Source organism: Papilio machaon, chromosome 24 (genome assembly GCF_912999745.1).
Source record: "Papilio machaon chromosome 24, ilPapMach1.1, whole genome shotgun sequence".
In the NCBI taxonomy this organism is placed as follows: domain Eukaryota; kingdom Metazoa; phylum Arthropoda; class Insecta; order Lepidoptera; family Papilionidae; genus Papilio; species Papilio machaon.
This window is the reverse complement of record NC_060009.1, coordinates 4,014,909-4,038,694: the sequence shown is the minus strand read 5'-3', so window position 1 is coordinate 4,038,694 and position 23,786 is coordinate 4,014,909. Positions and strand designations below refer to the sequence as shown.

Below are 23,786 nucleotides of genomic sequence, written 5' to 3'. Positions count from 1 at the left end.
CGATCGATTAATATCATCTGGCAATTTATTTCATACTATATATACATATAGCAGTAATTCGTTAAAAATATCATAGATAAAGGATTAATTGAAACATTAACTAAGTACTCTGTTCAGTGCAGACGTTTATTTCTTGACTGGTATGTTTTTACATATCCATTCCATACCCTCCTAAAAATAGAAAAATTATAAATATTAGCATTATAAATTACAGAATAAAAACAAAGGATACTTTTTAAGAATACTTGCCTTCACTCCTGTTCCCTCTATGGCAACACACGCCTGTATTTGCCAAGTACGATCTCTAATTAAATGAAGACCGAGATTTTGGGCAACCTCACTGGCTGGTAAAGCTATAAAAATAAAGTAAAAAAAAAAAAAACAACAAATTAACGGACTACGGAATGACCTACGAAACATGAGATCATTGCTTCGAATACTCATCAAGGATAAAGGAACTTACCGGTATCCAGGTCCTGTTTATTGGCGTAAACCAACAACGGTACGCCTCGTAATTTTTCATCCTGCAGTAATTCCGCTAACTCTAGACTTGTTTCTTCCAGTCGTTGATGGTCTGAGCAATCCACGACATAAATCTAAAACAGCACAATGTAACACAGTTCCTACTGATTTTCATAACTATGATCTGTCTTAAATATGTCCGAGACAAATGGAGAGTTCGAGAAGACTAAGGTTGTAGTTATCATACGATGTTGTTCAACATACCAAGATGTCAGTATTTTCGAAATAATTCCTCCAATATGGACGAATCTTTCGTTGTCCTCCAATATCCCACACGTTCAATTTAAATCCATTAGATAGCACGGATTTAATATTAAAACCTGCAGTTGGTGTAACGTGGTTTACATCTTCTGATGCCAATTGCTTTAAAAGTGTTGTTTTACCCGCATTGTCTAAACCAAGCAGTAAAAGACGCAATTCTTTATCTGGATTTGATCGTAACTTTCTTAAAATATTTAAAAGGCCCTGGAAATATAATTTTCGCTTTTAAGATATTAATTTATAATAACCAAATCGTTAAATTTAGGTTAATTACCATCATTAATACGGTGAGATAGTCACTTAATATTAAAATAATTCTTATATCACCTAAACCACAACAGCTAATCAAGATTTATTTGTATTATTGTTGCTATAGTTGCAATAGCGTTCGAATTTGCCCCGCAGTCTCTTACATCGAAGAATATTCAGCAACATAGATGATTTTTTAAAGTTTTGTTCAATTAATTACGTCAATTATGACTTAAGCCAAGCGCATTTTACGGTATAAAATACTCCATTATGATATAAAATATCAAATGATGAGATACAGAATCAAACAAATATTCTAGGATTAATTTAATGAAATTATTTTCGATTTTGCCTTTGGCTGTACGAACTATTTACGTTTGCCTTATACTGTCAATGTCAAACTGAAAAATATAACCTAAAACATAAACAAAATTCCTCGTTGGCGCACGTGGGGGTTGGTCGTGTTTATCTTAAAATAACAAGCAACAAACAGTTTAATTAATAATGGGAAAAGTAAAACAAGAACCAGTGGAGGGTAATGAGCAAGCGGACATATCAGTAAAAGGGGAACCGCAAAATTATGATGATAAAATCGAACACTGCAGCGTTATCGCCAAGCCGATGGCACCTAAGAAATTAAGTAAAAAGATATATAAACTGATAAAAAAATCGAGCAGTCATAAAAATTACATTAGGAATGGTCTTAAAATTGTTCAAAAACAATTAAGATTGGGCGAGAAAGGGTAAGCGTTTTATATTTCTTTTGTAGTTTGTAGGTTAGCTCATGGGCGCGAATAGCGTCCTTTTATTATATTGTAAATAAATGATTATAGTATGAACAAATAATGATTACCTACTTATATTATGCTCAGATGTTTTAACATTTATTATAGTGTTATATCAACTCAATATTTATCATCTATATTCAGCACAACTAACTACACACTATAATTACAATAGAAGAACATTTTACACAAAAGATACTAACAGTATATAAATATTATATTTATAAACTCAAATAGAAATTTTAAAAAATGACACAATACTTACTGTTCTAGGTAGTAAAACTCTCACTTTAAGTTCTGTTTAATAAATATTTCACATATTCTCCACACACACTGTAATATACCGAATCTCAGTTAACATTTATAATTTCAGAATCGTTGTATTTGCTGGTGATATATCTCCGATAGAAATAATGTGTCATTTACCTGCCGTATGTGAAGAGAAAGATGTACCCTACTGCTATACTCCGAGTCGTAAAGATATTGGTTCAGCAATGGGAACAATGCGTGGCTGTATTATGGTACTGATCAAAGAACATGAAGAATATAAAGATTTATATGACGAAGTTAAAAGTGAAATCAAATATTTAGGTCATCCTTTATAAGTTAGCTATAAAATATAAGGTTCATTTTTCTATTTAAAAAAAATCAGTTTACTTTCAAGCAAGAATTAAAAACTACAAAGATAAAGATGTATTAATAGTTGACAGAGGTATTTGCAAAAATGTTTTGATAAATAGACAATATTAACTAGAATCTAGATAACCTAGAGTCCAAAGCACTGAAATATTTTTCTCGCTTCTTCAATCAATTCAACCAGTCAGGATATCTACATATAGTAATAAACAATCATGATGTATTGTTTAGAGGGTGATCAAATCATTTTTGTTCCATACATAGTAATTTAAATAAACTTGGGATCAATTTTAAAGATCTTAGCTTATTAAGTTTGACTAATCTTCTTACTAAATAATGTACTTTCAAAGAATTTAAATTCATCTGCCGTTTCTCTGATATAACAGTCAAAAAATAATACATATGTCATAGCTGTAATATTGTTACATTGCATATTTTCACAGTAAATGTTGTTTAAATTAGTTTTGAATTGTGTTTTTAAATAAATAAGTATTATAAAAACTTCTTGTTGTGAAAACTTTAAATAACTTGCAGTAGTTCGTTAATTTTGACAAAGTTCTAAAAAAAATTATATCATTAAAAACAATTCACTAATAACTAAGTTTTAATTTAAATATAATTTGTCACAGACCAAGATAGCATTGTAAATACTCTATGATGAATAAATATTCCATTTCATAAATGTATTTTTATTTTAAACTAGATGTCGCCCGCGACTCCGTCTGCACGGAATTAATAAAAAAACATTATAAGTAACCTATATGTTCCACATGTGTGCCAAATTTCATCAAGATCCCTTAAGCCGTTCCGGAGATACCTTTGAACAAACATCCATCCATTCATCTAAACATTCGCATTTATAATATTAGTAAGGACTGAAGTTGTTTAAAGATTGTTGGTATTGTGGCTAACAATTCTTTCTATGAAGATATTTTCAAATATGACAATAAAATTAAAGTACCAAAAAAATCAGTAGATGGTGCAAAAATGGGTCTTGTAAAATGGAATTAGAACTACAACATACATACTTTTCACTTCAATCAAAGATGGCTAGACACTCTCTGGTTTCAACTAGCTATGTATTTTACTAGTTTTCCAAATGTAAGAATTTAAAGGAGTAAAATAAACCTACTTAATTATTATATAACCATAGATTTATAAAACGTTGTACATCATTTTTTTTCTATCGCTTGTTGTGTTTGCTCTTTTTCTCAAAGAAATGAAAAGATACCAGGAGCTCAAGAATAATATACTTTATAATGAAAATTAAATCTTAATTGTACAGAATTACAACTTAAAATAATTCGCTTTAAACTTATTAGTAGGTTGATATTTAGTAACATATTTTGTTGGTTTAACTTACTGTAATAGTTAGCGCACGAATTCGTGTTTTGTTCAAAAATCACTAAAAAATAATTGACAACTGTTCAATAAGAATACGATAATTTTTTTTTTTTTGGACAAATATTTCGCCAAAAGGTAACTTCGAACAGATCTATATTTTTTTATAAAGAAAAAAAAAATAATAATAATAAATAAAACAATTCAATAGTTACACATACATTTATTATACTTATTAAAAACTATAGGTAAAAAATGGCAGATTGTCAATAGCTGACAGTGAAGATTGGCAAAATACATTATGTACTTTAAATTATGCACTAAATTACTAGATCACCTAAAATAAGAACTTTAGATTTGTCTTCTAGAATAGATTTCAGGTGTCTATTTGTGTGCTCTTATTTAAAAACTACAGAAAGATGATTGCTTTTGGTGTCAGACAAATATTTTGAAAGAATTATTTCGATGGGTCTTGATAAGGGCCAAAGTAACAAACTGATGACTTTTACTTTTTTATGTTAAAAGCCACGTCTTAGTTAAGTTAACAACATGCACTAAACACAAATACACATTTACATGTGTAAACGTGTTTTTTGCTAAAGTAAAAGGGCATCTTTTCCTATATGGTTGAAACTTTGAAAGCCTCTCCTGTAAAGTTGTCAATTTGCACATTGGCCCTTATTCGTAGGAGCCATTTTTTTTTCTTAATTTATTTAAATTCATGATTCCCAAAGTGATCTAGGTGATAGTTATCAAAGAACCCATTGTATCCACGGAAGACCCTCCAGGGAATGTGATCACAGGAAATAAAGTTGAGCGTTTACAAATTTAAGAAATCTTGGAGATATAGTGGTGATTTCTATTTAGTTCTTTTTGTCAATTAACTTGTCAATATTTTTTTCAAGTTATTTGCCCAAAAATATTTTCTTATTATTTATGATTATTCTGAAATCTATTCTATTTACAATGTTTTATAATCTAATAATTGAAGCAAACTTTTAGTGAAACCCTGCTTTTTAGTGCATTTTTATGAGATCACAATTTAAAATATTATTTTCACGGAATAAAATGCAATAAGAAAATACAGAGATTCTTTGGACGAGACCATTTTTTTTGTGTTTACTGTCGAATTCTCATGCCGTAACATTTATAGTAATACATATTGACGTCCCTTTCCATCCATCCATGAAATCCCTCTGACAAAACAAAGTACAATATGTATGGATACAAGTGTGTTACGGCAATAGAATTCTATGGTTAAGAAGTGTAAGAGATATAGCGAAGATTTATTGATATTTGTACTTCAAAATTCTTAGATTGACGAGTACCTAGATTAATTAATTTTATATATTATATGGCCAAAATGGTTAAATTTAATTATCAATCACTACTCATTCATACTATTTAATACCGTCTAAAGCAAATAAAATCTAAAAGTGCATCGTCAAAAAAATTGCACAAAAGTCATAGGCAACAGTAGTTTCAAGTTTTGCGAGAAATAAATCATACTGTATATAACATTTTGGTTCAACCATATAACGTAAATATAGGTGATTAATAATGTTTTAAATCCATTAAACGGATTACAATAAAAATCTTAGGATTGTAAATAATACTGGTACAGTGAACTCGATTGATGACATTTAAAAATAACAAACGTCTAAGGAATAATTCAAACGTTTGTTTTAATATTCAAAAAATAATATTACTATTTTTAATGAGTCAAAACTTTATTCACATCATCAAATAAAATGACCCCAAAGCGTAATTATAAATCTATGGAATTTTTAATTTTAATGTTAGCAACCCTATTTTATCTAACCAATCAGAGCTAATAACGCAGTGTGTGGTGTCGCTACCGTCGATAATACAGCTCACTGATTGGCTGACACCATCGGAATCGTTCCAAATTCAAATGTCACGCAATCTGAGTGCAACAGATTGTCATATTTATTGCGTTGCCAACACACATCAAAACACACCAAGCTATACCACATCACAGTTACGATTTACATTCTATCACAGACTACGAATACAAAACCTAAATATACTACGATATAAATCAAATTCTGCTTAGAGCAACTTTATAAATTATAGTTTTAAAGTTTAAAATGTAAAATATATTAAAGCCTACAGCCTACAAAAATAAAATTTGTCGATATTTTATGGAAAAAAAAGTTTTAACTTATTCCAATGATTAAAAATCTCACAGATATATTTGTCAGTAATAAGAAACATTTCTTAATACATTTTTACTTTCGTAAAAAAAAACCTTGAATGTTTTTTTCTTATGCATTTGCGTTTAAGCGATATCTAAATGTGATTTGTATTCTAATTATACAAGTATTTTTATTGTGGAGTAAATAATTTCATTAGTAAAAAAATAATACCTAATACTTATCAATTAGCGACTTACATTAAACATATAAAATACTGAACTATCTTCTAAAATGAATACGAGACATATAAAAATATGACAAGCATATTTGAAATAAATATCACAAATTTATACTTTTAAATGTTTTCGAATTATATTAAATAATAATTTAATAATTGTGAAGACAAATTTAAGCTTCGAAAGAAAAAAGAACTATAATTTCACTTGAATTTTTGAACCATTTAAATTACTTCAATATAAATTCATACTATGAACTGAGGCATAATGTAGAAGGTAATTCGAAACATACTGAAATAATTTGAACAAATGTGTTAAATATTTAAATTAAATAGCAATATCTTACTAATACAAACTAATCATATAAACTAGTTTACCTTATCGTTAGTAATAGTGGTGACCGACCAATACTGTATGTCTATATCCAAACATTATTTCCATCCTTTTTCTTTGTACTACAAATTAAAGGAGGGAAGATAATTTGAAAATTACTGCAACTCATTCTGCTTAATTATGTATCCTGGTAACATTAAAAAGTGTCAATTATATTGCGAATTTGACATTGACAGGTGTCAAAGACATTAACAGCTGTCACAATTTAGTGAACCGAACACACGAGATTTATAATACAATGATACGCGTCAATTTTAGTCGTAACAAGAAACAGTCTCTGAAAGCTTAGACTTAAAAAAGTTTAGCAGTCGTGTATACCAGTGGTTGTCAACCTTTTTTTTTTTGAAAAAAAAACATCTTGCAACATCAACTTGGTTTTAAAAGGAATTTATTCAAAACAAAAATAGAATAACATGACTATGAAAAAAAACCCATTCTTTTTTTCCAAAGGATAAAACAACTTCAATAAAAACCTAAAAGAAAAAAATAATACAATATTGGTTTACTGTTTATGAAAGTTTTATCGCAAGCAGAATATCGTTATTATAAATAATTATTCGACTGACTAACATTGAAGATGTCTTTCGATTAAATTTTAAGTAGCAATTTTTTTTTTTGAAAAAAAAGGTTGAGAAACACTGTCACAATTTCATATATAAATCAAGTGCGATCTATGTGAGTGTCACTATGTGATGTGTTAGAGAGTTATGTGTAGACGTGGAACAGCAACAGAATGGTCAGTATCGTACTCATGAAGCACATCGACACCGGCACGAGAACCGCGAAACGGAGAGACCTATAACATTATTTAAATGGTACAACACTTGAGATAGAAAGAAGCAGATATATTACTGATTGACTATCCTTAAAACGGTGTTTACTTTTTTTGTAGGCACAAAACCTTTGAAACTTCTGCCAGATAATCTCATTTCACTTCACTTCGAACTTATATTACAACAGAACAATACTATGGGCCTAGCAAGAAAATATGCGACAGGCGTCTCTGTATCTTCAACGTCATTTATGTAAAACTAGCTGTCGCCCGCGACTCCGTCCGCTTGGAATAAGAAAAAAAAACAATAAGTACCCTAAGTGTTCGTCCTTCCAGACTTTACCTACATCTATGCCAAATTTCATCAAGATCCGTTGAGCCCTTTTGGAGATACCTTCAATCATCCGTCCATCGATCCATCCATCCATCCAAACACTCGCATTTATTATATTAGTATCAGATTTTTGGTATTCTTAACGCCCGCTGCACATATTTTAATACAAAATGTGTCGATAACAATACTATGACGCTTGTCACTAATATTCGTGCTAGACACACTGAACTGTAACTATAACAGTTATACTAAACCAACAAACTTATCCAACCCGGTGGGCATAAATAAGACTAAAATCACCGACCTCTATTAGACAGGCTATAAGACGTTTTATTTTGTGCCTATTTGATTTTCGCCATTTTGACGCATTTGACAAATCTAGCTGCGATAACAGCGCCTCTCACTGGCCCGGATAAGGTTTCAACCTGTGGTCATCAACCGTCACTAAAATGGGTTTTTCTCGGTCACATTACCTCCAGAAAGGCGTACGTCAGAGCGGCGGGTTGGGTTGCGGCTCGCTGCGGCACAGCGCCGTGCTCGCGTCCGGCAGCACCTCCGCACTCGCACCTCCGCCCGCCTCCGCACTCGCACCTCCGCCCGCCTCCGCACCCGCACCTCCGCCCGCCTCCGCGCTCGCGCCCGCCTCCGCGCTTTCACGACGTACTTTACCTACACGCAATAGTTCAATATTGCAACGAAAAACTTAATACCTCACGATTAAAATTTTTTTTGTTATATTTTTTGCTTTATGGATTATTTCTAATGTGATATTCCAAAACACTATTTTGCCCTATACCAAAACACATTTTTAACTCGTTTTAATGCTATCTATGGTTATCGAAGAAAACTATCCATCTGTCTTGAATTCTTCAAAACAAACTGAAAAACTGATGTTTCGACAGTGAAAGCCCACGGTTATATAAAAAATCTTTAAATTTTTATAACTTACTGGTAAAACAAAGGCAACCAGTCTGCTGATTCGCTTGAAGCGATGTTGTTGGTCTGATTTCTTTCTGTTCTTTGGACTGCTCGTTCAGACATTTCTGATAGTAGTCATATTCCTTCACATACCTGGAATTATAGTAAAATATATGGCAACATAATGTTTAAGTGAACAAAAGACAAGACTTGTCAATATGGAAGCCTTCAAGAATAGAGTGAAAAGGCATTTACAAAGCTAGCGTGTACCATGTTTAGACCACATCATCACTTCATCGGGAGGGATCGTGATCAAGCGCTAGCTTTTTCAATATAAAAAAAAAGTTATAAAAATATCAGAGCCTGTATTAAAATATTCTAATCACATAATAATGAATTAGACAAATAATTATAATAAATACCAGACAGGTGGCCAGCGGTTATCTGCTAAATATTCCCTCGAGGACTGACTGAGATGTCGCGCGCGACACACGCGGTCGTACGCACCGCACAGCCTCCATGTACACCACTCAGCCAGACTGTGCGCATTGTGCAACTGTAACCGAGTGTGTAATGTGTAATATCACTCTAAATGTGTAAAACACCCTGAAGATGGACCTCCGATAGGTCCGAAACTAGTCGGTGACGTCACCAGACAATCATACCTTAGGTAAGGTGTTCTTAATTAATTTATTATTATGTCTCACCAAAGTTTAAACAATTTAATTGAATGTATAATGTTAATCAGTGTGTAATTTTGCCTTGAATGTGTAATGTACTTTGAATGTGTAATATAACTTTTATTGTGTAATTATTTCAAAGTAAAAAAGGTTGCATTTACCTTAACAGGCTCCAACAAGGACAAGCATATCTCCACTACTTGATCCTCTTCGCCGCAGACCCTGTAAAAATTGTAAGTCACAGTTTTAAAATTGATTTATTCTCAAATCTAACCTCAGAATAGTCAAGTTTACCACCAAATATGGTTAAAGCTCACTAATCATGAACTGAAAGTAGCCAATCTATTACCTGTCTTGATGCTGCAGATGCTCAATGACCCTGGCTTCTATGAGGTTAACGAGGCGGTTCATACAGAGACGATTAGCCAGTTCCAATAGTTCGAGGCACCGAGTCGGCTCCACTGACGGTATCTTGTCAGAGTATATGTAGCAGAGGAGGATTTGGAACGCGTACATTTTAACGCCGGGGAATGAGATCTGTTAATACAAGACATAGTAATTAAACAGACTGAATGTGTTTTTTTTTCACTCAGGGAAAGATTACAACATAAGGGAGGCCATTGTGGAGCACGCCGATGATCTTGGACCGCCAAGATATTTCAAAAGAATTATACGCAGAAAGAGGAATTGGCGAAGTATATAACACGTTCTATGCCATGCCGTTAAAAGTGGGAATAGGAAAGATCCCTTCTCTTTCTCATCCCTTGGAGAAACTCACCACTCTGGATGTACTCTCCCTGAAATGTCCTTGGAACATAGCCTTCATTGGATCACATCGGGCCATGAGTGCCGCGCGGTGCGCCAAATGTATCCCGTCGTCCAAGTCAAAAGTGACGTCAGCGAACAGGTTACGTTCTACGCACATTTCACGCAATCTTTGCGGAAATGACTGTAAATATATCAAAAATATATGAATAAATCTGTTAATATTTTATTTTAAATAAGGTAGGATTACTATCCTACATTTAACTACTGTTAAATAATCCAGCAAACGATATTAATCTTTTACACACTTATAGTGTGTAATCCACGGAAATTATTCAATTTTTATTTGTTGTGTACACTGTATGGAATTCTTTAAACCTTTAACGAAGTACTTACCGTATGAAATTGCAGCATAAATCCTTTATCAAATAGAAGATGCTGGTCCAGTATAAACTGGCTTAGTTTGCTCAGCTCATGGAAGCCGAGGAGTTCTGCCGCTTGACGAATCTCCTGTAATCATCATAACCAAGTTATTCACAATATTATTGCTAACAATTTTATAGACCGACAAGGATATCTGACTCGATGGCACTGGTCTTTATAAATGGATAGGCGATTACTTGGAAATGACAGCTTTTGTTTGTTCAGATAATAATCAAATAGGCACAAATACTACGTCTTATACCCAGTCCATTTATAAAGGTCAGTACCCGATGGGCATAAGAAAGCGCACTAGCGCCACCCGGTTAATGTCAAAATGTATGACGGACTGTTTTGAACATATTACAGTTATTTCTGTTTTTTTTTTTTTCAAAGACAATGAATATGCTGTTAGTGAAAGACAGAACAAACTCCCTCAAATTATAAACTAAATACATATACACGGTTATTTTTTACAAAGACAGCGGTTGTAATATTTTCCACACATTCTATTCATAAAAAGCCCCAATTACATTTACCTTTTTCCCGCTCTTTCACTTCAACCCGCCTAGACATTTGCATTGACAAAATGACTCGTAACATTTTGTTTACCAAAAAATATTGTGTCCACGTTTTTAAAAGGTTTTTTTTAATTCTTATTTTGTTTTCAACTTACTCACAATTTAATAAAAAAAATAATGACTGCATATTTAAAATCTTATATGTATTCTATATTACCTGTTTTTTTTCATATTATTAAAAAATAACCGTGTAATATGTAGAATATATTTTACACTCACATTGAAAAACATTAAAAAGAGCATATTAAATGATATACCAAAATATCTGTGAATGCCAAATAAAATAATAATAGTCCAAAATAAAGTCAATAAAATGCTTAAACGTGATTATGCCAAAAGAAAACATCTACAGATGAACAGGAATAATTTTTAAAAATAATAATAATATTCAATAAATAATGAAGAATATTATTAATAATGAGGTAAAGTAATAATTATGATTTTTATGTATTAATTTATTATAATAAAAATTACCAGTAGTAATCCAATCGCAGCGGACTGCAGGACATAATTTTTAATTATTTATTATTATATAATTATTATTTTCATTTTTTTTAATAACAATAAGTAAAATAATAAATAGTTTGAGAAATATTAAAGACAATTGTAAGTAAAAAAAATATTAGAAGATATAATAGAAAGATTTAAATTTTATAAAGATAAATTGGAAATTTTACGCAAACTTATTTTTAAAACATATATAAAGCTAAGATATACGAGTAAGTAAATTATTAATTTATTAATTATTAAACTTCTTTAAGCATTTTACATTTTAATTTATAAAATTAATCAAAGAAGTCATTGTTGAATTCAAAAATACTGTCATCTCAGTCTATCTCAATAAGTATGAAAGGGATGACAGTATTTCTGTAGTGGTATTTCATAAAATTGAAACACACGGAAAATGTATGCATATTATTATCAGTCTTAAAAAATGTGCTGAAAGCTTTTATTAAGTTAACACTTTAAATGCTACTACAATATGCATTGTTGGTTTCGACTGTCGTTACTCTTGTACACAAATAACATATTATTTTACTTTATCTTTGAAAAAACAGAGACAGCAAGGGTCACGTCAGTCGTAACCCACAGTCAGTTATTCAAATATCAGTATCATTCAATGTGTTAAAAATTTACCTGTTGTTTAAATGCACTACTGTCCAAAGTCCCCGTGTAAATAAAGTTAATAATTTCTTGCATCACATTTTGTGATATTAACTTGCTCATTGTTACTATAGTTTGAGTTTGTGAGGTCGCGTGTTGTATTTTGTCGCACTGAAAGGGTTAACTGGTCAATAATAAAATTAAATCCGATATTAGGTACTAGCACAAAAAACTTCCTTCGTATCTAATAAATATTAAATCCTCGAGATGGATTCAAATTTATACTTTCAACTTTTTTTTTTGTTTCGAGTGGGATGTTAAAATAATACCCTGCCTTCTGTGAGAAGTCAGGGTTATGTGGGGGGTTGGAAAAAATCCTTCGGTGTTCAACCTTGACTACAATAGAAGTGGGTTCTGGGATCTCTTAGGCGTGCACCAGAATCCTTAACACTATTTTTCAGGAATTTAAGGACCAGATAATATCTTAAAGACTTATCACCTTAACAACTCTAATAGAGTTAATTGCGGGATGGTTCACTTCTCTGTATAGATCGGGTGGCTTCTTGCAACTGTCACTGAGTGGTAAGATCTGACAGGAGGAGCGTCGCTTTATCTGATCCCATACTCTACAAAAATATAATTAAATTCCAAAATATAAAATGTAGACCCATACTACGTAAAGAGTTACTTCTGGGATCCCTTTAAAGATGTAACTCTTTTCATAAGAAAGGTTGAAATATGTAACCTCAATATAATAAGCTACTTTTAATAATGTTAACAGAAAATATCTTAATTTTTACTAATAAGTATTGTTAGAGAGAAAAACAACACTATGCCGATGGTTCGGCGCAACACTAGACCTACAAAAATATCAACGCTTACGTCCCCTCACTACAGCTATCTGACACTTGGTTTCGGGTTACAAAAGCGCGCCAAAAATTTTAACTAATAATCTCTAAAAGTATTTATGGTTAGAAATTATATCAATATAACTCGAGATAACGTTATAAGTACACTAGTTGTCGCTCACGACTCCGTCCTCGCGAAATCTATTAAAAAAACTTAGTAGCCTGTGTTCTTCCAGACTATGTTTTACATTTATGGCTAATTTCATCAAGAACTGTTGAGCCGTTCCGAAGATACCTTCGAACAAACATCCATCCAATTAAACTTTCGCATTTACAACATAAATAAGATAAATTTCGTCCGTTTAAAAAATAGTAGCATATGTACTCTTCCAATCGTCAATTTCGCCATTTTTAACTATACATATCAGTTATGATACATAAATAGTCAATTTTTATATTATCTATCTTTGTTTATGTACAAGACTTACCTCATCTGCTTCGCTTGGTCCTGTCTAATCAAATATTCGGTGTCTTCATTAAAATCACCTGTTGTCGCTTCACCCATACTGCTAACCTATAAATAAAGTCAAATATTGTTGTTTTTTTTTTTTCATTTATTTCAGAGATTCCAGAACTTTTTATTTCAAAAAACTTTATAAAGAATTTGACTAGTTTCAACGAACGCCTTTCTGGTAATTTTCCTCCATAATATTCCTAACCTAATTTAACTTTATTTCTCTCCAACGTGTACCATGTCTTCTGTGGGGGTCCTTATATGGCACTTTGGAAATCATTGGTTCAGACAGATATAGTTTGAACATCCTAGCAACTAACTTCTAAGTTTTGTTATCTTATGTCTCAAGTAACCAGTGCTTAGGGCTGCAGAGAGAGACTGAGGTGCGCCTAAGGATGCAGCGTTCCCTTTAGGGGCGCAGCGAGGGCCCCTTCCCGAGGCGGTCGGTGGGAGGTTGCGGTTGCAAATTAACATGATCTCATGGCGCCCCACTTAATGGCCTTGAGGGTACAGAGGGTATGCTCTCATTCGTGGAGAGAATCTCAAATAACTATCGTGCTTGCCCCGAGGCACAGAGTATGAATAAAGCATTCCCTCTCAAGAAAAAAAAGAGTTGCAGAAACAGACTTTTGGTATCAGGCATGTAATCCAACTGTTTAGCGAGAGTTTTTTAAAGTGCTGATCAAGACTAACTGGTCTAAAGTGATAATAAGCTTGTTTAATATTATATAATTTGTACACTCACCATACTACTCTCGCTGGAGCTACGAGCCAGCTCGGCTGACAAACTGACACAATCTGTAGTAAGCAGACGATGGAAAGCCTCACACGCCGCCGCCAACATGAACCTGTGCACTGGGAAACCTTTCGCACCACAGATTATCACCATATCAGAGAAATACTGAAAAGAAAAATAACTCCAAATTGGCAGAGGCTTGTAATTAGAGATTCCCAGTCTTTTCTTGTAGACCACTTTCAGAATTAAACTGACTTCAAATTGTGAACATTAAAATTTATTTCTCGTTATATATCCTTCCCCCTGAGTCGTCGGTGGGCACCAGGAGGTAAACCTCGACCACTATAGAAATCATTGGTATAGATATAGAGGAATCTTGGTTTGAATTGGACTGCTAAAGTTCAAATAAACAAGATAACACTTAAAAAAGCGACCACGAGCCTTTAAAAGCATATCTGTCGCTATAAAAATAGCGTCAATTGCATAAAAAAAATTAAGTACACACGAGGTCTGTACTGGTATGCTGGAATGAAATTTTTAAATTAATTTTAATAGAGGAACAATTTTACCTGTTGACGTAGTAATGTCGTCATATTTTCTAAATAAACGCTGTTCACTGTCACCACTTCTGGTTCCATAGGTCTCGGGGGTCTGAAAGGGGCCTACGACAAGGAGACAGAAAGCAAGAAAAATATAAAAATACTTTTTAACAACGTTTACTTCAATGGAGTAAATGTACTTTTGTGACCCCCTAAATTCTGGTGTAATTGTCAAATTGCACTAAGAGTTCTCCTTCATTAGTAGAGACAGTCAAGACCGTCTTAAAAATATTAGGTGGTCGGATGCGAAAATCAGCCGCCCCCTAAAATGATTGCTACGCCTTTTGGTTGGCACCCCCTAAAGTTAGGTTGCCTTCTGCACGCAAGGATTAAGACGGCTTTGGGTCTAAATGTTTAAGAAAGCCTATGCTATTACCTGCAACAACGGCCGCTGCACTCGCTTCAAGTTAGTCATCCAAAACCTCTGCTGCCTGCGAGCTATAAGGGCCGCGCGGATCGCATTCTCAAACACTTCGTTAACACCGTAGTATGTGAACACTGATGTCTCATAGTAGTATATACCGAACTCGTGCGCTAACGCCCGCCCTTGATCTGGCATTACCAAGTCGCTTTTTCTTGGAGCCCTATAAAAATGTACCTTCCTTTTCATTTATAAGAAAAAAAAATAAGTGTGGTTTTGAGATTATGATTTAGGGGGTCCTAATTACATTTGGGTTCTTGACTCTATATATGTTCTATATGTTCTTACGGTGAAGGAAAACATCTTGATGCAACCTGCACATATCTGAGTCAATATGTGTGAAGTCAACCCGCACTTGGTCAGCGTGGTTGACTATGGCCTAGTCACCCCTAACTTGGGGTAGGCTCCGAGCCCCTCAGTGGGGATGTATAGTGAGTTTACTATAGTAAGGTAAAAATTTGAAACCATACATTTTACATGAACAAATAAGGCAGCAACAGTGTATTTCTGGGTTAAAATTTAAATTACGATTTACTTATGTAAATTTTAAAAATACTCTATTTAATTCTATAATAAAAATAACTTACCTGATAAATGGACTGCGATCTTTGCAGTAGTTCAAATATGTCTCATCTCTGTACATATAGCGGAGGTCATTCTTACATCCGACAAGTAGCACTGGAGTGTTTGGACAGAATCGCCTACAAATTTTATGACATAATTATATTGTTACAGTTAATGTTCACTATTATCGCATTTAGTAATAAACTTAAATTGAAGTTGATAATTAAATTACCTGATTTCGGGATACCACATGGCACCACAATTTCTTAACGATATCGGATTGGTAATAGAAAAACACAATAAAACAACATCCGATCTGAAATAAATGTTAAAAAAAATTTGAATCTAACAGTTATATTGACTGACATTTCTTTTCGATAGATGTTGAAATAAGGATTCACGATATTGTACGCAAGTGACGTAAATGGACACCAAATCAATTAAATTTAGCATTCAAAGGGTTAATTAAAGTAAACATTTGTATAAAGCGTCAAAATGAACGACTCTTTGATTTTTAGTTTATTTGACATTTCATATTTTGTTCAATTTTAAATATGTTGACGCCTTAGAATCCTTAAAATTGTTATAATTGTAATCTAGAGTTCATAAGGAACACATCGATATATGTTAACTCACTGAAAACAACAAAAAATTATGTACGGTTCCGTATCTTGTACAAAAAAATCTCTTTGAAACATAAGAGACATTCGTTATGCAGAATTTCATCTATTGGCGTCCTATTCTAGATTATTTTACCTTCCATAAGCAAATCTTCTGTCCTTTTCATGATCACCAAAAGTGTCCCACAACCTTAGTGACACGTTCACACCATCAACCACTTCCCAAGATCGTTCAAGGACCTGTTTGGAAACACAAGTTTATGACAAACTGTTTAAGAAACCGTCGATTTCTGCATAAAATCCTTGTATAAGACAAATTACTACGAGCCTGCTATATTTATGGCAATTATAGAAATGGATTGTTTGCAATATAATACTTCGCTCATAATCAACTACATACTCACATCTTTGTAAATCCTATATTGATCTATGGCCCACACAGTGGGGACGTGCGTGGTCATGAGCTGCGACAGAGACACGTGTTTGTTGCATGCGCGGGCGCAGATCAGCCGCGTCTTGCCCACAGCCGTATCGCCGACCACCACGCATTTCACCAATTCCTGGTGAGGCTGCTCGTTGTCCATGATCTGTTAGAAAGAGGTAGAAATGATGACATGTTGCGATAGAAAGGAATAGATAACTGTCAGGTCGCGAACTTAAACCTCATTTTGACGCGTACCCAAAACAATAAAAAAATCTAATCTTCAACCGTATTGCGGTTTATTGCTTGAAGTAATGGCTTATTTTTTTTAGTAAAGCCTTTATAACAAGACAAAAACATGAGCGGCATTTTAAATAACACAAAGATAAATTAAAGTCTTGATTTATGTTACGATAATTTGTTCAAAGCCTTCATAGATAAAGGCACTAGCATGTCTTGCTGATTCATGTTGTTTGCGTATCAGCTGTCGCCCGCGACTCCGTTCGCGCTGTTTAAAAACGTAATAAGTAGCCTATGTCACCTGTGCCAAATTACATCAAGATCCGTTGACCCGTTCCGGAGATACTTTTTACTTTCAAACAAACATCCATCCATCTAAACATTCGCATTTATAATATTAGTAAGATTGAAAACATTACTTATACGTCGCAAACATATTCCTTACTTACCTACTTCTATTGTATTTTATACGGCCATAAATCCACACATACATTACGGGTTCTAATATCGTCCTACGCTATAGTATCTCATAACTTTAGTGGATAAACCTACAACGTCCTCTAAAAAAAACTTTTGTTTGGTAAATAAATATTCCTTGAATATTTTTATAGTCCAAGCCTTTCAATATATATTTTTAAACTTTTCTAAAAATATAGCCTGTTTCTTTTTTCAAAGAAAAATACTACTATTCCTATTAGTACTCCTAATAGTAGTGTATTAATAACTTGTATTTCGGCAGTGGAATTTAACGGTCACGTTTAATTTTAGAGAAATGAAAACCAGATTTTAATAAACAAATGAACTACGACGAGTTAAAAGTAAAAGCAGTATTTAAAAGAAAATGCGTCATTTACTTTTTTATAAACAACTAACACGCCTAGGCCTTTCAGCCCAACCCAATCACGCAAATAATTTTAACGCAAAAACATTTTAAACACGCATTTCTATGGAATAACGAAACTAGTTTACTGTCAGATTATTTTTATTTTTCCATTACTATGTAGTTAATTTCTAAACGCTACACCAAAGTTAACTTTATTATTAGAGGTAAACGAACTTTATAGGTATTTTAACCTATTTCAGCATTAAATATTTTGATATGCTCCTAGCATCCATAAAATTATGGAGATTACATGAATATTTCATGATCAGTGATTTATTTATTCACTGGCTGCTGCTCACACTCCGTCAGCGTGAAATTAAAAAACAAAAAAAAATTACTTCCGCATACATAACCTAATTCTGCATAAAAACTCCCGTCAAAATCGGTCCAGGCGTTTTTGAGATATCGACAGAAACATTTTATAAATTGTTTTTTTTTTTTGTTATAATTAAAGCAAATACATCGTGTGCAGATAGATTGGAAAATATTTATAATGATTGCTAGATTTAGTAGACTGTTAACCGTTGGTTTTCAAGACCAAAATCTTTGTATAAAACATATCGTCATTCCTGTCATTATCTTTGACAAATCAGATGACAATATGTTTTAAACTGAGATAATGATCTCAGAAACCCACGGTGAGTCTAGAAAACATGCAAAACAGATCGCATAGAAAATTCAGAGAGTAAAGTGGTTTGTATTAATTTTTAATGTAACAAATGTGAGTTGAGCAAATACCCTTGAATTCATAATGCGACGAAGCTTTTATACTCTATGTTTATTTAGCTCGTTTCTAAGTACAAAGTGTAAATTTTACAATACCTTTTCTAAAGCACTCACTTTAATTAATATGGATGTTTTAACTACGATATAAAGGAAGACATTTACATTTTCAAGTTAAAAATACAGTGTAAAATCTCTTTATAATCTCACGAGTACCTTATCTATAAATATAATAATAACACCCTATTTCACTTTTCAACAGTATCACGCGTCAACGGCTGAACTGATGGCGCTATTTTTTTTTGTCAGCAATAGTTCTTATGAAAGAAAAAAAATAGAAAATTAAAAGGAATCTCGATTAAATTTAGCATAGATATAGAACATAGTCTGGAAGGCTAGCAGTTAAGTTTTTTTTTTTAATTCTCAATAACGAAGTTGCCGGAATAAGCTAGTTGTCTGTGCAAAAATACACTCTCTATAACATCACATTCTATTTAACGTAAAAAAATCAAATATTATAAATCATTACACAGTACTTTCTTACTGTAGGTTTCGTATGAGAAGAAAAATTTATATAAATCAAGACATTACGTCAGGTCTACGCCCACGTTGGTGACACAGTTTATTTACTAAGAAAATATTATTGCACATTTACTTTGTTATAGTTTACTCTATATTTCTTCATAGTTTATGGAAACAATTACTACTAAGTCATCGCTCGGCAAATATATTATGAAAATTGCGGTCACACACTGAACCATACATTTGCGATGTTAGTAGCCAATGCTCACCAATGAAAAAAATAATAGAACATGCAATGTTCCATGAACATGTTAAAAATTAACATCCTGTAGTTTGTAGTATTCAAAAAAATTCCTTCTAGTTGACGGGCTCATATATAAAACATATTTCGCACTTAATCGTGACAAAACAATTATAAACAAAAAAATATACCTTTTAGTAAAATGTAAAATATTTTAAATTCTTTCTTTTACTTTCTAAAATCGCGTGTTGTTTTATGTAAAATAAATAATAATGCGTCCTAGTTCTCCTTAAGTTTCTTGTTAAACCGTTTATTGCCGAACACACTCTAATTTAACTACCGAGACTATGTCGTCGCTTTGGCATTATATTTTCATAACCTTGTAGGTTACCTATAATCCACTTTAGTACCTAATAAAGTACCAAAGTCAAAGATACTCATAGATACAAATAACGGATTTCCATAAATCCTGGATATAGATTCAAAGATTCATACACACCTCTCTGACTAAACCGAATCTTCATTACCGAAACAACCGTCCAAAATATATCGTTAATTCGCTTTTTTAAACAAAATGAAAGGAACAATATCAAGGGCGTCACCAGCCTATCATCTAGGCTAGGCTATAATAGATCTGTCTAGTACTTAATTTTTTTTTTATTCCAAAGGGAATGTATATCAGGATGTTTCAAATTTTTATTGATAAATAGTTTATGAGTTAAGTATCATCGTAAGCATCTATTTTTATTTTTTTCGATTTCCTAGAGGGGGAAGGGGAACAGCTATTCAACTTCGCGACGTCGAATTTTGATTTTTTTTTTATCTTATATTGTATAAAACAAATGTCATCTACATTATGCCAATTTCAAAACTCTTCACCAACATTGTCTCTCATCATCTGCTAAAGTGAGCAGTGATTCCATACAATTTATAACAAAGATACGCGAGATGTAATTCAATAACACGACCACAAAGAACGATGACAGATGTCCTATTCAGATGCAAACAGTTATTTTTAGACCTTTGTTAACATTATCACTTGTATCCATTGGATAAACAAGTTTCATTGCTGTTTTACTTAAATTAAATGGATTATTTAACGAGGAAACGTAAAATAATTGATTAAGACTCGCATTTTATTAAAAAAAGTTAAACAACTTTAATTTTCATTATTTATTAATTAGATGGCGCTGTTTTGTGTTTTAAATTGAAATAAAAAACCAATATTATTATTAGAAGGCATTTGCCGCCAAAATTAGAATTATGTAAAAAAGATAACATCAAAATACAAATCGGAATGTAAATGTCAAAAAAAAAATTAAAAACAATTGAGTAAATTAATATTATTCGAAATTAATAAAAGTCATTTATAAAAAGATTAATTCTTGGAAGTGAAGTGTGGCTATTCAAACTCTTTTTATCTTACTAATATTATATATGCGAATGTTTGGATGTATGAATAGATGGATGTATGTGAGAGTGTATCTCCAGAACTGCATATATCTCACTGAAATTTGGTATAGCCTGAAAGAACACTTGGCTACTATTTTTTTTTATTCAACGAGAACGGAGTCGCAGGCGACAACTAGTAAGGATTATAAATGCACAAGAACACATAGAAAAGGTTCTATAATTGGTTTGTCACACAATGTCGTAATAAAAGTGTACGCCGCGCCGTCATTAATAATTCCTATCCTACTATGACAATATAAACATGCATCGAGTAAACAGACCTTCCTGTATACTCGATCTCGACTCTAGTGAACGATGATTATTAAGTTTTCCTTTTTTTAATATCATAAGGTGGCAAATGAGCCAGCGGTCACATCAATCCACATAAATAGTGAGGCGACCATAGAAATCCGCAATTGCAGATGCGTTACCTACCTTTAATCGACAGAGGAGGGGATGCACAGAAAGAGGATATACCTCTTAATATGCTTCCCTTCCTCCCTCAAATCCACTTCCCCTACCCATACTTTATAAGAAAAAGGTGGATAGTACACATGAACTAAAATTAGGCCTCCGGAACCACACTCATAAGACGAAACGCGGAATTGCTTCCACTTGACGCCTGTCTTCTGTGTGGTCATGGTATTTCACCAGTCGACCCAACCCATATGTGCAACCAACAAAAATTGTTGGTGCCGGATCTACCACTGTAAAACTTAGGTCCACCGGGTCAGATATCTATGTTTGTCTTATAGACATAACGTTATTATGTAAATGCCTCATACAAATAAAGGCTAGCAATACATTAATCACTCTTGCTATTGTTTGTGTGAGTAACCACTTAAAGTAATTGAATTGGTTATTTGCAACTTTTTCAATAAAAAGTTACAGGGACATAAGTTTACAAACCATTAGGCTATAGGGGCTTTAATAGCCTAATGGTTAAGGTTACTGAGATGGTTGTTGATTTAAACACCAACACATTTTTAACAAACACTATATTGTAATTAGTTTTAAAATTGTCAGGACTAATAATATAGTTTTAAACTTTAAAAAATCAACAAAATTAAAAATAAACTTTCCTTATAGGTCAATTTTGTAATGTTAATGACAACACTAGGGAAATTTGCCACAAAAATGCATCCGGAGGACTTTACCCTGTCTTCACTTTTGTGCTATGGATTAGGTAGATCTTTGGTGAAAACAATTGGACTTTATACCCTTAGATATCTATAATATTAGGTAGTGGCTTAATGACATTTTGTATTGTAAACTGTTTGCATTACCAAAACATATGAACATTGTTACAGTCTCTTGCTTAAAATAGCCATTGGTTCAAACATTTAAACTTAATAACTATGGGTTTTTGAGAACAAAATCTGTGTATAAAACATTTTGCCATCCCTTTGACGAAACAGAGAAAATAATGTTTTAAATGGAAATTTTGATCACAGCAACACATTATTAGAGATATAAGTAGTAGTATGTGTTTTAATTCATAGATTCTGAAACACTTGTACAAAAACATGTCTTTCATTTTCAAAAACAAAAAGTTTTGTTTTATAAATTCATAAAATAAATTATGTAAAGGAAACCTTTTATGAACCAATATGTGACTAATTATTAATAATATTTTTACAAAATAGTTACAAAAATAAAACAGAGGTTTAAATATTTCAGATTTCAAATGCAATACTTATTTCTTGTGCTTGGATTTTCTAAAGCCTAAATATTCTAATTTTAATGCCTAAAAAGAAGTAAACATAAAAAGAACTAGTACCTTGAGACATCCTTTTTAATTGTAAATGATTTTTAGGATACAAAGTATAATTTTGCAAATGTAAAAACAACAAAAATTATTTTTATCAGCACCCTCAAGAATTATCAAAATATTAGTAGTAATGGAAATAATAAAAATTCAAATTAATAACAAATGTAAAGAGTACAACTAATAGTGTCAAGTTATTTTGACAACAATAAATAATGTTGCCTTATAATTAATAAACATATGGTTAAACAATAAAAGATAAACAAAGAATTCTCTGAAAATAATTAAGTTCTAATAAAAATAAGTAAAATATGAAAGAATTAAATAGATCAAATTCACCAATTTATTGAAATTGTGGTATAATACAATGTAATTATTTTTAAATTAATTTAGTAGAAACTCTGAATAGTTTATTTTTAGTGTAGACTCGATTTGGAATCAATTGCACATTTCCACGGTATATAAGGTTCTTTCGAATAGAAATTACAGTTTAACGTTACTTACATGCGTTTGTCTGCTACCTCATAAACTAATTTTAATCATATGAACATTTCCACTTTATATTCACTAAATATATTCACATATTAACACAAATAAACGACATTTACTCAGGGAAAAAGCCGTGCAAAAATATATATGTAGTTTCTAACCGGAGCTAAAACAGTCTGAAGTTGATTTTGTAGCAATGCAGTGTTCTGCGCATGTTTTATGAATGAAGAATCCCTCGCGCAGACCCTCTACAAAACGGTGCGAGCACATTTTAATTACATTATTGATAATATCTGATGAGTCAATGAACTTATGTATTGAACTTTTGTTCTAATGTATTAAGTTCGATTTGATTTAGACTATGTGATATATTGCAGTTAATAAGTGCGTTGTGCCGCTAAATTGATGACAAAATTGTCAACATCCTTATTACCGCTGATGTTTATGGAAGCACTAATTTTGTAACAAAGGCGATATAACGAAAAGTTAGGTTTTTGTATTTGTAAGATAGGATGTTTTTTTACAAACTGTAAAAGATTCATATTTCATTCCATTAGACAACAAAAAAGTTTATTATTTAAAAGCGCCT

The 23,786-nt window shown here is 32.3% G+C and overlaps 3 protein-coding genes across 3 annotated transcripts; 1 reads left to right on the top strand and 2 right to left on the bottom strand.

The window, feature by feature from the left end:
- Positions 1 to 126: 126 nt before the first annotated feature.
- On the bottom strand, positions 127 to 1,118 carry LOC106719045 (ADP-ribosylation factor-like protein 3). Its single transcript, XM_014513288.2, has 5 exons — positions 1,058 to 1,118; positions 727 to 987; positions 464 to 596; positions 250 to 353; positions 127 to 171 (listed from the first exon to the last, which is right to left on the bottom strand). Exons 1-5 carry the CDS (start codon positions 1,061 to 1,063, stop codon positions 127 to 129), a joined length of 549 nt encoding a protein of 182 aa, XP_014368774.2. The 5' UTR covers positions 1,064 to 1,118.
- Positions 1,119 to 1,433: 315 nt separating this feature from the next.
- Positions 1,434 to 2,422, top strand: LOC106709452 (H/ACA ribonucleoprotein complex subunit 2-like protein). The gene is made up of 2 exons (XM_014501257.2): positions 1,434 to 1,775; positions 2,191 to 2,422. The coding sequence occupies exons 1-2, from the start codon at positions 1,537 to 1,539 to the stop codon at positions 2,420 to 2,422; spliced, it is 471 nt and encodes a 156-aa protein (XP_014356743.2). The 5' UTR covers positions 1,434 to 1,536.
- A 4,794-nt stretch (positions 2,423 to 7,216) lies between these two features.
- On the bottom strand, positions 7,217 to 23,476 carry LOC106719046 (rho-related BTB domain-containing protein 1). Its single transcript, XM_045684008.1, has 21 exons — positions 23,213 to 23,476; positions 16,863 to 17,045; positions 16,595 to 16,698; positions 16,071 to 16,154; positions 15,862 to 15,975; positions 15,230 to 15,437; positions 14,824 to 14,916; positions 14,264 to 14,419; positions 13,493 to 13,578; positions 12,656 to 12,782; positions 12,190 to 12,327; positions 11,527 to 11,550; positions 10,448 to 10,561; positions 10,065 to 10,235; positions 9,636 to 9,823; positions 9,448 to 9,508; positions 9,029 to 9,162; positions 8,638 to 8,759; positions 8,326 to 8,357; positions 8,162 to 8,241; positions 7,217 to 7,378 (listed from the first exon to the last, which is right to left on the bottom strand). The coding sequence occupies exons 2-20, from the start codon at positions 17,040 to 17,042 to the stop codon at positions 8,179 to 8,181; spliced, it is 2,199 nt and encodes a 732-aa protein (XP_045539964.1). The 5' UTR covers positions 17,043 to 17,045; positions 23,213 to 23,476; the 3' UTR covers positions 7,217 to 7,378; positions 8,162 to 8,178.
- Between the last annotated feature and the right edge of the window lie 310 nt (positions 23,477 to 23,786).

What these genes read in the sequence shown, in the direction of transcription:
- LOC106719046 (XM_045684008.1), bottom strand. Translation starts at nt 17,042, where the DNA reads ATGGACAACGAGCAGCCTCACCAGGAATTGGTGAAATGCGTGGTGGTC. An exon ending in GCTCCAGCGAGAGTAGTATG is followed by an intron (nt 13,579 to 14,263) that starts GTGAGTGTACAA and finishes CTTTATTTATAG; the next exon opens with GTTAGCAGTATGGGTGAAGC. An exon ending in CCTTGTTGGAGCCTGTTAAG is followed by an intron (nt 9,163 to 9,447) that starts GTAAATGCAACC and finishes ACTCGGTTACAG; the next exon opens with TTGCACAATGCGCACAGTCT.
- LOC106719045 (XM_014513288.2), bottom strand. An exon ending in TCGAAAATACTGACATCTTG is followed by an intron (nt 597 to 726) that starts GTATGTTGAACA and finishes GTGCTGTTTTAG; the next exon opens with ATTTATGTCGTGGATTGCTC. An exon ending in TAAACAGGACCTGGATACCG is followed by an intron (nt 354 to 463) that starts GTAAGTTCCTTT and finishes TTATTTTTATAG; the next exon opens with CTTTACCAGCCAGTGAGGTT.
- LOC106709452 (XM_014501257.2), top strand. Translation starts at nt 1,537, where the DNA reads ATGGGAAAAGTAAAACAAGAACCAGTGGAGGGTAATGAGCAAGCGGAC. An exon ending in TTAAGATTGGGCGAGAAAGG is followed by an intron (nt 1,776 to 2,190) that starts GTAAGCGTTTTA and finishes TTATAATTTCAG; the next exon opens with AATCGTTGTATTTGCTGGTG.